The 13,392-nt window shown below is 36.7% G+C and overlaps 1 protein-coding gene across 10 annotated transcripts; it reads left to right on the top strand.

Moving 5' to 3' along the window:
* Positions 1-1,631: 1,631 nt before the first annotated feature.
* Positions 1,632-12,576, top strand: LOC101744148 (glutamate receptor ionotropic, kainate 2). 10 transcript variants are annotated; one of them, XM_062675203.1, is made up of 18 exons: positions 1,632-1,711; positions 1,799-1,941; positions 2,635-2,736; positions 3,371-6,884; positions 6,986-7,152; positions 7,224-7,420; positions 7,522-7,787; positions 8,421-8,525; positions 8,612-8,728; positions 8,809-9,015; positions 9,155-9,316; positions 9,408-9,607; positions 10,569-10,770; positions 10,842-10,933; positions 11,016-11,152; positions 11,224-11,339; positions 11,427-11,579; positions 12,162-12,576. In XM_062675203.1, exons 4-18 carry the CDS (start codon positions 6,819-6,821, stop codon positions 12,456-12,458), a joined length of 2,484 nt encoding a protein of 827 aa, XP_062531187.1. In that variant the 5' UTR covers positions 1,632-1,711; positions 1,799-1,941; positions 2,635-2,736; positions 3,371-6,818; the 3' UTR covers positions 12,459-12,576. The 10 variants fall into 10 exon arrangements, with proteins under 10 accessions (XP_062531187.1, XP_062531188.1, XP_062531190.1 ...); XM_062675202.1 differs by lacking the exons at positions 1,632-1,711; positions 1,799-1,941 and having other exon boundaries at positions 1,961-2,736; positions 3,371-3,562; positions 3,642-3,769; positions 4,668-6,884; XM_062675204.1 differs by lacking the exon at positions 1,799-1,941 and having other exon boundaries at positions 1,644-1,711.
* The last annotated feature ends 816 nt before the right edge of the window (positions 12,577-13,392 follow it).

Raw genomic sequence — 13,392 nt, 5'->3', positions numbered from 1 at the left:
ACGGATATATACTACATTCCTGTCTATTTCTGGTGGAAAGCAATCATGCATTCCCGTTTTAATGGTGAAATAATCGTTACACAACAGAGTTGCAACTTCAAGGAAACTTCGAAGAGCAGAGTCACCGACATTGTGATGTCTACTGTCTTGGGACTATCTGAAACAGGGCGGCTTATTAGTTAGTCTGTCCTAGATGGACAAAGTATTTTCTTCGGCTTTTCGGGTAGTAGACATCATAAAAACTACTTTTACGGTTCGATCTCGTTTTTTGAAATTGTTATTATATTATTTCCGATGTTTCAAACTTTTTACAGTATTCTAGGCCACCGACGACTCGGAGCTTTTACTTTTGGAGATTAAACTGTAAAATATTTTTAATTAGATTAAATCACTTTAATAACCAAATGACTTAATTTTTATCATAAGTATTTTTGTAACATCATATACATAAATGTATAGTGTTTTGTAAGGTTTATTCTTTGGCTCTTCAATTTATCTTGCTTCTAATATATTTGGGTTCAAACGATCGACCCACAAACATTTATATGTAAACAGGGACGGCATATGTCCTTGCTTTTTTGCTGACCCTACCTTTACTGAAATTAAATTTCAGTTCTAAAACATTATTTGATATGAATTTATTTTCGCTGGCCTGATGTTTTCTTTATGTAGTACATTATTTTGTAGTCATTTTACGATGGATGCTATGATGATGAAATAATGAGAAATTGTATAATTCTTGGTTTATTAAGTTATTGGTTTATTAAATTGAGTATTCTGAAGAGAAACTGGCCGTACCCGTATTTATAATTTATGTACTGGCTATTGTTTAGGAGTGTATCTTAAATATTCACTTTTTTCTGTACCTTTTCGATGATAGCCTAAGAGGCTATTCGAGCTACGACCGGACGGGTAGGTGAGCTCACGGGCTCAGCCTGAGAGAATTTGCTAACACTATCCTAGCAAGAGTAGTGCTTCGCAGAATCTACCACCGGATCGGAATCGCGATCTACTGAGAAGATCCGGCAAGAAACTCAGCGGGTGAATATTCACTATTTAAGGTACATTCCAGTAGGCAGCGGCTTAGCTGTGCCCCTGACGTGATGACGTCCATGAGCGACGGTAACCCTCACCATCAGATGGGTATTATATTCGTTTAGCTATAAGTACAATAAAACAGGTATGTAGTTACTGTTTTACTCAATTTTGCTAGTGCGAATTCATCCTTGTAACTAAAGATGGAAGAAACATTTTCTTTACGATTTCTATGTGCTCTCGTAATACCTGAACATCACTTGTGCTGTCCGATCGTATATGTGTGATTATTAAAAATAAATACGTCGTCCTGTTTCAAATTTATTATTTTCAATTACAAAATATACTGGTCGCACGGGGTTTTGTGAGCCCGCACGAGTAGGTACCGCCGCCCTGCCTATATCTGTCGTCGGTTCCAGTTTGAAAGGTCGGCATCCGTTTTACTATAAAACTGAGATTTTAGTAATTATGACTCCGGTAACCACTGAAAACCAGCTGGGCCGTGAGACATGCATATAAAAATATGTAATATATAGGTATCAGCATATTGGAAAGGAAACTGTAAAACAAACTAATTCGAAAAAACAATATCGCTTGTGACAGCTGTCACAATACATCTCATCATTACTGCTGTGGTGCTTGCTGTTCACTCCATGTTGATAAAATAATAATTAAGGTTGCTAATTAATACTAAGTTAGGGACTTTTTGGCGGGAACGCGAGGAGTAAAGTTGTGTGATTTGTTTTCTTTGTCTATATTTTAGTGTTTCTTCGGGTTTAAATGTGTAATAGCGGTGGTTTATTAACTGTTTAATATCTGTGAAAGTGCATAAATGTGGGAAAATGAAACAAAGCCGCTGGACGTAACTTCTAGGGATCCTCCAAAAAGTCAACTGAAAAAATCTCAGTAAATGACCAACCACCATTTTACTAAGATTATGTTATTGTATTTCATCCCATATCATCTCATCTCATTTTATTTTATTTCATCCCAGTTGATTAATCATCATTATCCTGCCCTTCTCCCAGTCACCTGGGGTCGGCGCAACATGTTTTCTCCTTCCATACTCTTCTCTCATATACCATTTCTTCGCTCACTCCTCTCTTACCCATATCGACTTTCACACAATCCATCCATTTCTTCTTAGGTCTACCTCGTCCTCTATATCCTTCCACATTCATAGTTAACACTCTCATACCAACCTCATTTTCATTTCGTCTCATCACATGTCCATACCATCCCAAACGCGCACTTCTCAGCTCTCTGTCACAGGTGCCACTTTCAGACTTTCTCTAATATATTCATTCCGTATTCTATCCATTGTCGTTACTCCACACATCCATCGCAACATTCGCATCTCTGCTGCATGCAATCGCCTTTCCCAAATGTCCCAAATTAATCATTTTCATTTCATTTCATTTCACTCCATATTATCATTTTTCATACAATTAAGAAATACATTAAAAAAAGATGTGTGGTGGCGTGGGACACCGGATAGGAATGAAGTTCCTTATTATAAAAATATTAATTTTAAATTCTATTGGAGGTATAAAGAAAAGAATTATTCGGGTGTACATTTTTATTATGATTTTTTTATAGGTAAAAATAAAAATAATCGCAAGGGTCAACCACTCCGCAGTACAATGGAGCAGCCTCGCCCTGGGGGAACCGCCTACATGATCACGGTACCATCTACGCCATGTATGTGTGAATTGGCAAGAGAAATACGAGTCTATCAACTGTGTAACATCTCGTCACCGCAATTCAGGAATTGTTGAACTTACGTGCAGCGACATCTGTTGATAACAAACAAAATAGAAAAAACCTTACGTTACGGACGTTTTTTCCCGGTTAGGGTACCCCTCCGCATCGTCCCATAAGGAACTTCGTTCCAATAAGACATGACTTAAAGGTCTTACTTACAAGGTCATAAAATCCCTTTAAAAAAAACTAAGTTAGCTTACAGACACAAACATATGGATAGATAAATAAATACAAATCTGAAACGAAAGTTGAACGTTAGTAAAGCAGCGAAAGTTGAATACGTAATTGAATTTGAGTTAGAGTTACAGTTTAGGATCGGAGGGATTGCCCATACGTGATTAGGTTTTGATGAGTCGTAGAGGAAATAATTAGATTTCTCAATGCGTCCATGCGTTCTACGTATATAAAATGAATCTAGTTCTAGAAAAAATATTTATAGATAGCATTTTTTGTACGACTACATCATTTAAATTACAATTACATATATTATTCCAAAGAAATACTAAAACGAGATTTAAAATGTACTCCCTTAACGCAAGTTTCGCAAGCTCTTAGAATTGTTTGTCACCAGTGATCGCACCTCACCGTTATTCACAACAAGAAGTCACCGTGGCCAACTAAAGGCCTTAAAGCTACATAAGAGCTTACTACCTAGCTACTCGGAACCACGGCCGATGCAACTCTTCAGAAACATCTTCATCTCTCCATAAAGCGATAATAACGTATATGTAAACTTTCAAATACAAGAAAACCCGGGCAATGAGTAAATAATCAGTAATCCTGTGTTTTTTTTTTGGCCACAGAATAGTCATTGAAAAATATAGCAATAATTTTATTATTAGGTGTTAGAATCACTTAACATTTTAACTCTGGGAAGAAAAGATTAAATTTGATTTAATAATCAGACCGGACTTGTAGATTCGGCGAACAAGGCACCCTGTTTTTTTGTGAATACGTCACCCTAGCTAAGGTAAGGACATAGACATTTTAGGCGATGGTTACCGGGTTACCGGGATCAAGATGCCTCGAATTTCTTCTCATCCTTTGGTAAAATATTTTCTAAATTTAAATTGCAGTGCCCTCTATCAGAACAGTATCAGCGTTTATATTGACATAAGCAAAAATGTTGTACTATTTTAATTTTTTAGAAGCTTAAATTGTTTCACCACTTCAACTGCAACAAGTACAGCACTGTTTTGATAGATGGCGCTGTTATATATTTTTTTTAAAATGAAAAGGCAGTTTCTTGTACCAAATATTGTGTTATAGAAATTAAATAAGTTTACATTTATTTACCCTAAATAAACTATGAAGATGTCCAGTGAAGATTTGCTTTTTTGTGAAGTAGATTTTAATTAAATGTATATTTATATTTTCCTGTACTCATACCTATAATCAAATACCACATTTTGAACAAAACCAGCCCTAAACAATTAGATTTATCTGAGTATTGTTACCGTAACTATTATGTATCAAGACTATTATGTTATCCCTAGTTCGAACTAGAGAGCACTATCTAAATTTAGTCTAGCCGCTAGTTATTATTATTGGAGATTGTAGGGCAGATCTCGGACTATTACAAAGAGTGCACGTAACAATATGTAGAACGATTGAGTATCCGTTAGATTTTTTATTAGCTATAGATTATAAAAAAGCGCGTTCAAACAATCTATTAAGACAAATATGTGGAATATAGGTTGTAAGGAATCTGATTGTTCGTGGTCTATAATAATTCTAATAAGTCTTCATTTAGTTAATATTACGTGCGGCGACAAAACTATAGGTGAGTGACGAATTTGAGTTTCTATTGTACATATTAGAAGGGATTTAAGAGAGAAAAAACGTCATTAAAAACTATGAATTTGAAGGTGCGATTTGCGATGACGGAACTTTCTTATACGAAGCAGCAATTAAAGTTGCAGTCGCTTCAATAACAGAAGAAGAGGAGAGTCCATTGATAGCAAATGTAATACGAACATCTCCCGGCGATTTATTGGAAACGGAAGATGCCGTTTGCTCGTTACTTGAGGTATTTAACAACTTGATATTCGAAATTGAAATAATTTATTTCTACTGGACGTTTTAAATACTGATTGAATATCAAAATGTACTCTACTACTGAATCCAAAGAGCTTCTTCTTCTTTCCGAAGAAGAAGAAGAAGACACTAATTAGCTACGATATCATTTTCTTTAATTGTATTTACTTTTACAAAATCAACTTTTTTACAATTTTAGAATGCAAAAAAATGTATAGATCGGGTGTTAACGCCCCACGCCCACTTGTTTTGTCTGTTAGTAAGTATTATTTTAATACATGCCTTACGCACAGGATCTTTTTTTTTTTTTTTCAAAAGATGGTTTGATCATAACTGTAAGTTTTTTTCCTACCACCAGTGATTACGCAAATTATAATTTTGCGGGTTTGATTTTCATTACACGATGTTATTTCTTCGCTGTGTAAATCAGTTGTGTACATTAGTTAAGTACGTATTTCATTAGAAAAATTGGTAGCCGCCTACGGGATTCGAACACCGGTGCATCGCTACATACGAACGCACCGGACTTCTTATCGCTTAGGCCACGACGACTTCAAATATTTGGTCACTATTTGGTGGTAGCACCGGTATAATTCACAACAGCTTCCTACGAAATGGCACCAGTTGTATTGCGGCTATGTACTGTAAGAAACTGAATACAACGATGGAGAAGCTTGCGAATCTCCGGCTAGTCTTGTTTAATCTTACATCCCCGCTGCTTCTACGCTATAATACTCAACTTCATACGGCACAATGGGCTGTCTCTAATCTAGAAGAGCTAGAGTTAGAAAATTTGCGTCATCCACCTTACTCACCGTACCTTACGTCGACAGACTTCTACTTATTCCAAAGCCTAGACAATTTTTTGACTGGGAAAAAATTCAATACCCGAGAGGCAGTACAAAATGTTTGTTTGCAGTGGTTTGTGGGCATTGTTCATTGTTGGCAGTATACCTCGACACCAAGAATGCATATTTTGATCGACAGAATGATTTTTTTTTAAAAAAATGTTATAATTTTCTGTATGCTAAAAGATAATTAATAGGTAAAGGCTTAATATTAGAGACATCCCATGATCTGTAAGCGGAGTAAAATGTCCCTTCGGAACAAGGTGACACTTTACAAAGCTCGCATAAGGTCCGTCATGACTTACGCGAATGTGGTGTTCCCTCACGCGGCCCGCACACACATAGGCACCCTCCAATCCATATAATCCCGCTTTTGTAAGTTAGCCGTTGGGGTTCCGTGTGACGACCTGGGCCTCGAATCAATCCGGAAATACATGCAGTTAGCGTCGGAACGGTACTTCGATAAGGCTATGCGTCATGATAATCGCCTTATCGTTGCCGCCGCTGACTACTACCCGAATCCTGATCATGCAGGAGCCAGTCACCGCCGACGCCCTAGACACGTCCATACGGATCCATCAGATCCAATAACCTTTGCACTAGGCGCCTTCAGCTCTAACACTAGGAGCAGGCTTAGGGACCCCGGTAACCGTACTCGTCGAACTCGACAAAGAGTTCGCCGTGCAACCTCACCCATGAATCAGCTCGCTGAGTTTCTCGCCGGATCTTCTCAGCGGGTCGCGATTCCTATCCGGTAGTAGATTCATTCGCGAAGCAGCTACTCTTGAGCTGTTAGGTCTCCTTCGGAGGCGCTCGGGTAACTGTTAGCAAATCCCACCCCTCCTGGCTGAGCCTTTGCTCGCCCACCTGCCTGGTGAAGCTGGAAAGACCTTCGAGCTACCAGTAATCTTTAAATCATAAAAAAAAAATATTAGAGACATCAATCAATATGAGTTTGGCATGTAATGCATGTATCAGAATGTATAAAATAAATTACTAGTATTGTTTAAAATATCTTGATTGTAATTATAGAAGAATGTTTATGGAATATTTGGGCCGACGAAAAAAGACTCGATCCTCCATGTTCAATCGATCACAGATAATCTAGAAATACCTCAAGTTATAAACCAAGCAATGGAGACACAGAACCGTAATTGGTCAGCAGTAAATCTGTATCCACATCACATCAGCTATTCACAGGTATTAAAACTTTTCAGGTAGGTATTCGTTGTTTATCTTCAAGACGCTTATCTTCGAGACGATGGCCTGAACTTATACTTTTTCTTTAATCTCTCCCAAAGCTTTTCACAGATCTGATAGAGATGAAGGATTGGAAAGAATTTACTATAATTTATGAGGGCAGCGAACTTTTACCATTTTTGGAAAATATTTTCACTATGCAGGACTTAAACAAAAGACAGAAGATTTTGATGAACGTCGTTCAATTACCCGATGGAGACGATTTCAGGTTTGTTTTTGTCTAAAACTTCGAAAATAAAACAAACAAAAAATTGGACCTTGTCTCTTTCTGCATTACAGGTCTCAGCTGAAAGCAATAAAAAAATCTGGATCAGTTAATTTCGTTTTAGATTGCACTCTCGAAAATTTATCAACGTTTTTAGAACAAGCACAGCAAGTCGGCATAATGTCTGATCAACACAGCTATCTCATAATGAATCCCGATTTCCAAACAATCGATGTCGATCCATTTAAGCATGGAGGTTCGAATATAACAGGTTTGTCAGAAATTCATAGTGTAATCTACAGAAGCATTCTGAACCTAAATTATTTACTATAATTTTAAAAGAAATTATATTATAATAAAAAAATGTTTCAGGTATACGCTTCTTTGATCCTAATCTAGATTCCATTCAGAAGTTCATTTCAGATATAAACGAGAAAGTAGTCGAATTATCCGAAGGTCAGTTAGAAAAAGCTGTTACAGAAAATGGTTTGACTTTTGACTTGGCTTTAATGTATGATGCCGTTACTATTTATGGGTCAGCATTAAACGCACTAGGACTCGAAGAAGGTGCAAATATAACATGTGATCAAGACGACGGCTGGGAGTTTGGTTCTAGCATCATTAATTATATACGAACTGTAAGTTGCGGATTTTGTATCACGTTTGTATCTCCTAAATATGTAAATAAAAAGAATGTTCCCGTGTAGTCTATGCATTTCTAAAGTATTCAACGGATTATCTTCTTTTCTCCACCTTATCCTACTAAGTGGGGTTGGCATAGATAATTTTTCTCTTCTATTGTCTTCTATCAGCCGTCATCTCAACACTCACTCCTCTCTCTCTCTCTCTCATCGTCATTCACACACTCCATCCATGTCTTCTTCGGTCGACCTCTTCCCCCTCTACTTTGCACTACCATTTCCATACATCTCCTAGTTACATGCATCTTCTCTCTACGCATCGCACCTTCATACCACGCTAGCTGTCCTGGAATGAAATATTCACCGGATTATAATGAAAATTAATGCAGCTGTCCTTGACAGAACAGGGAGAGCTATTATCAAAGTATCATTAACGCACTGTCAGTGGTGCACGTGTAGGTTTAATAAATTGGAATATTTCATAGTTCAAGAATCATAATGAAATATCATAAAATTGTGATTGGTTAAATTAACTTAGACTAAAATAAAAATAAAAACATGTAGCCCGGCTAAGTTAATTTAACCAATCACAATTTTATGATATTTTGAGCTGATGTTGTTTTCCGGCAGATGGAAATTGATGGAATGACGGGAATAATAAAATTCGATGACGAAGGTTTTCGTTCATATTTTGAAGTTGATGTATTAGAAATTATGCCACACGGTTTAGAAAAGGTAAAAAAATTCAAAATACGTAGGTACATATTTTAAACTTGGATTGTAAGTAGAGAAGTTGTTGAAAATTATTTCTTACATTGAAGGTTGGATCGTGGAATATTGAAGATGGTTTGATACAGGACAGAAATTTTATAGCTCCAGCTGAACCAGAAAGTTCTGAGACGATGAAAGGAAAGCATTTCATTATTTTAACTGCTTTGGTTAGTAAGGTTGTTCAAACTGTTTTCTTACAATCAATTATAATTATTAGTAAAAAAATTAAAGCAAAATACATTTTCAGAGTGCACCCTATGGAATGCTCAAGGAATCATCAAAAAGACTCGAAGGGAACGAACGATACGAAGGATTTGGTATCGAATTAATAGAGGAACTAGCCAAAATGAACGAATTCAATTATACCTTCGAGCTACAAACTGACGGTGTTTATGGATCTTTCGATACAACCACGAAACAGTGGAATGGAATGATGAAGAAAATAATGGACGGTGTAATTACTTTCGTTTATATTACTATGGAAATACTCGTACTAGCCGATGCCGGTGGTATTTTTCGGTATAGTGACTAGTAAAATTAAATTCTGATCTAATTCAAACTATTTTTTTGTTTTTAATTCTTAATGCTTGCAGATTGTAGACTTCGGCATAACTGATTTAACGATAACTTCAACACGACAGAAAGCAGTCGACTTTACAAGTCCGTTTATGACGTTAGGAATAACAATATTATACAAAAAACCCACCAAAGAACCACCAGATTTGTTCTCATTTATTTCGCCGCTATCACCAGGAGTACGTATAAATAACGCTATAAGAAGATTTGGTATTTTAATGTCTTAAGTATTATTCAACAATTGTTGCTTTTGCGATATATTAATTGAAGGTTTGGAGCTGGCTAGCGGGAGCTTATATTGGAGTATCAGTTCTGTTATTCGCATTGGGACGAATGGCCCCCGAAGAGTGGCAGAATCCGTACCCGTGTATCGAAGAACCTGAGACCTTGGACAATCAATTCACATTAGCCAATTCCTTTTGGTTTACTCTAGGAAGTGTTCTCACACAAGGATCTGAGATAGCTCCAATGTAAGAATTTGAAATGATTGTATATAACTTATAATAAGAATAATAATCATAATTAGGAACAAATCACCCATGGTTATCTGCCCCCAAAATGGGATTCCCTGTGTTTTAAGCACCAGCGACTGATATATGTACATAGTTACTACGTTTATTTATATAGACTAGCGGACCCGACAGACTGTAGTCGTCGTGGCCTAACGGATAAGACATCCGGTGCATTCGTGTTGAAGCGATGCAACGGTGTTCGAATCCCGCAGGCGGGTACCAATTTTTCAGATGAAATACGTACTCAACAAATGTTCACGATTGACTTCCACGGTGAAGGAATAACATCGTGTAATAAAAATGAAACCCGCAAAATTATAATTTGCGTAATTACTGGTGGTAGGACCTCTTGTGAGTCCGCGCGGGTGGGTACCACCACCCTGCCTATTTCTGCCGTGAAGCAGTAATGCGTTTCGGTTTGAAGGGTGGGGCAGCCGTTGTGACTATACTGAGACCTTAGAACTTATTTCTCAAGGTGTGTGGCGCATTTACGTTGTAGATGTCTGTGGGCTCCAGTAACCACTTAAGACCAGGTGGGCTGTGAGCTCGTCCACCCATCTAAGCAATAAAAAAAAAAAAAAAGACGTCCTGCATACACAAAATGAATGAAATAAATGAATGAATGCATACACAAAAAATCGTTCCAGTCGATCCAGCCGCTTAGTTGCATAATAGATAAATAACCTAGATAACGACTGCAACGCCATCTTTCGGGCTGATTTGTGAATCTAATCCATCCAGGGCGCCATCCAAATGCATACCAAAAAATTCATTCAAATCGGTTCAGCAGTTTAGGAGGAGTTCAGTGACATACACACGTACAGTAGAATTATATACTTATATACTTATATATATAAAGATAATACCCTGACAAAGAGTGACATTGCGAAAATAATAAAATGTTTTTACATTTTTTTAGAGCCGTTTCAACTCGTATGGCCGGTAGTATGTGGTGGTTCTTCACTTTGATTATGGTGTCGTCCTATACAGCCAACCTCGCCGCTTTCCTAACTATAGAATCAAAGTTTTATGCTATAAAAAGCGTGCAAGATTTAGCCAACAATCCCTACGGTATAACATATGGAGCAAAAAAGAATGGAGCAACATTTAGCTTTTTCATGGTATATTGATTATTCTTAATCCGAATAGTTTCATTATTAAGCCTCTCAATATAACATATGCCTGTCTTTAGGAATCCGACAATTTATTGTATCAGAAAATGTACCATTACATGGACGAGCATCCTGAATATCAAACTGCAACGAATGACCAAGGACTTGAAAGGTAAATAAGGTATTTACAATGAAAAAGGATTTACAAATAATTTTACGATTTACGTTTGAAATAAACTACCGTACCATTTCAGAGTAAAATCCGAAAATGAAAATTACGCTTTCCTCATGGAGTCCACATCAATTGAGTATATGGTTGAAAGGAATTGCGACGTTGCTCAAGTCGGCGGCCTATTGGATAACAAAGGATACGGCATTGCCATGAAAAAAAGTAATACACAAAACTACCTTTGTTTATAAAATCTACTAAAAATACACTTTGTAAACTACTCTTATTTTCAGACTCACCTTACCGACAACCGATGAGTGAATCTATATTACAGCTACAGGAAGATGGTACTTTGACTAAATTAAAAGATAAGTGGTGGAAAGAAAAAAGAGGCGGTGGTGCTTGTGAGGTATTTTGTTAATTTTCTATAAGTCATGATTAAATACAAATTAAAAGAAAAATACATTGGTTGTTACAATAGAAACTTTAATTACAGGATGACGATACCGCTGGCGGTGAAGCCCAACCGTTGGTGTTAGCAAACGTCGGTGGTGTTTTCATAGTTCTAGTGGTCGGCTCAGCAATGGCGGCTGTATGTGCATTTTTCGAGATGTTATTCGATGTTTGGATGATTTGTCGGAGACATAAAGTAAGCCACCTTATACGTTTTATCTATTATTATGTATTTATCTTACTCTTCGAAATTGTTATTTATTATATTCTACTCTATAAAAAATGAATCATTATGTTCGAATGTACTTTTTTAAACGACCTAAAACTTACTTGTATCAGCACAACTCGAAAGCCATTTACCTTTTTTTCCAAACAAGTCTACCTTGAAAAGTAAAATAGATCTGTTGAAATAGTCTGGCAAAACAAGGACAGAAGAAAACACATAGATATAGCACAAAATCTAAACAAATTGGTACCTGGAGGCTACCTTTCTGGATTCGTTTAATAAAATATTATATTATGTAGTGCAATAGATGGATGAACCTCCTTGACACATAAGGTCGAATACTCAATTGTATTGTATAACGGATACTTCACCCTTCTAGAACTGGTATACGCGAGTGCTTCGCCACCGTAACAAGCTGGATGGCACAGCCTTATACCCTAAATACGTAAATTTTGCGGGTTTGATTTTTACATTTTTGATGTTATGAGTACATATCTCCATTGGATAAATACAATTAAATTTACAACATCCAAAATGCGAATTGTATTTCAGTTGCCGTTCCTAGATGAATTGAAAGCGGAGTTGAGATTTATTCTGAGTTTTAGTGGAGACACGAAGCCGGTACGTCACCGTGAATTGTCAGGTAGTGGATCACGAAGCACCAAAAACGACGAGGAAGATAAGAATTGTGAATTGGAATCTTTGGATGATGGAAATAAATTGGATCCGGCACCAACGCCGAGATCTGAAAGGTCCACGCATTCACACCACACAATACATAGTAGAAGAACAAGCAATGCAGTTCAAATGGCTAAAATGAGAAAATATAGTATTAGAAGTGGCATATAATATAATGTAGCATGTTCAATAAATAAATAAATATTTACGAACAATCACGCTACGTTAACTGGTCCCGTGATAAGTTCGTAAAGAACTTGTGTTACAGGTACCAGATAACGGATATAAATGTAAGATTTTTACTATACACATACATACATTTTAATATACATACATAACCCTGGAAAAGACATTTATATTTATCATACAAATATCTACCTTTGGCGGGATTCGAACCCGCGACCCCCTTGTGTAGTGACCATGTTACTTACCACTACACCAGACGGCCGTTGTGTGTGTCAATGATTGTGTATTAATTATCTTACGAGGAATTATTGCATTATAGCGGATGTTTTTTTTTTTTCAAATAATAGTGGTCTGTCGTATCTTGTACCTTGTCCTTGTATCTTGTGGTAAAGATTACATTAAATATATCGAGGAGTGAAAGGCATGGTTCAACCGACATTTTTGCAACTTTACAGGAGAGCCGTTTCTTCAGCCATTTCAATGAAATAAACTAAATTAAAGTTCAATTAAAAACATCGAACTGTTGATGCTAATACCAAATAAAACGGACCTTAATTACAAAAATCGAAGTCGGGTATTAAGCGAAATGTTACTTAAATCAAATAGTCTTTCACCAGCCGATATGTATTTTTTTTATATTTAAGATATTTTATTAAAATTTTTATAAAAATCTTTGACATTGCCTGGAAATATCCAACGTATAATTAATTGTACAGAAACCAGATTAAGGGAGTCAATAACGCGTGTCAAGCGATTAATTTGTACGTGGTCTGAGAAATATAGGGCTGTCGGTTTTCATATGTCTCACTTGACGAGGGTGCGGTAACGAAGGCCGCCTGATTGAAGAACCCAAGCAGAAGTCTTGTGGGTCATAGTTAAACTAAAGATTGACTGAGAACAAAACTATTTCTTGTATGGC

Source organism: Bombyx mori, chromosome 23, assembly GCF_030269925.1.
Source record: "Bombyx mori chromosome 23, ASM3026992v2".
Lineage (NCBI taxonomy): Eukaryota > Metazoa > Arthropoda > Insecta > Lepidoptera > Bombycidae > Bombyx > Bombyx mori.
Note: the sequence above shows the minus strand (reverse complement) of the source record. Positions and strands in the feature narration are given on the sequence as shown.

Bases quoted from the DNA above. Each gene is read 5' to 3' on its own strand.
- LOC101744148 (XM_062675203.1), top strand. From the start codon at position 6,819: ATGGAGACACAGAACCGTAATTGGTCAGCAGTAAATCTGTATCCACAT. The intron at 7,788-8,420 runs GTAAGTTGCGGA...GTTTTCCGGCAG, and splicing joins TCATTAATTATATACGAACT to ATGGAAATTGATGGAATGAC. The intron at 11,580-12,161 runs GTAAGCCACCTT...ATTGTATTTCAG, and splicing joins TGATTTGTCGGAGACATAAA to TTGCCGTTCCTAGATGAATT.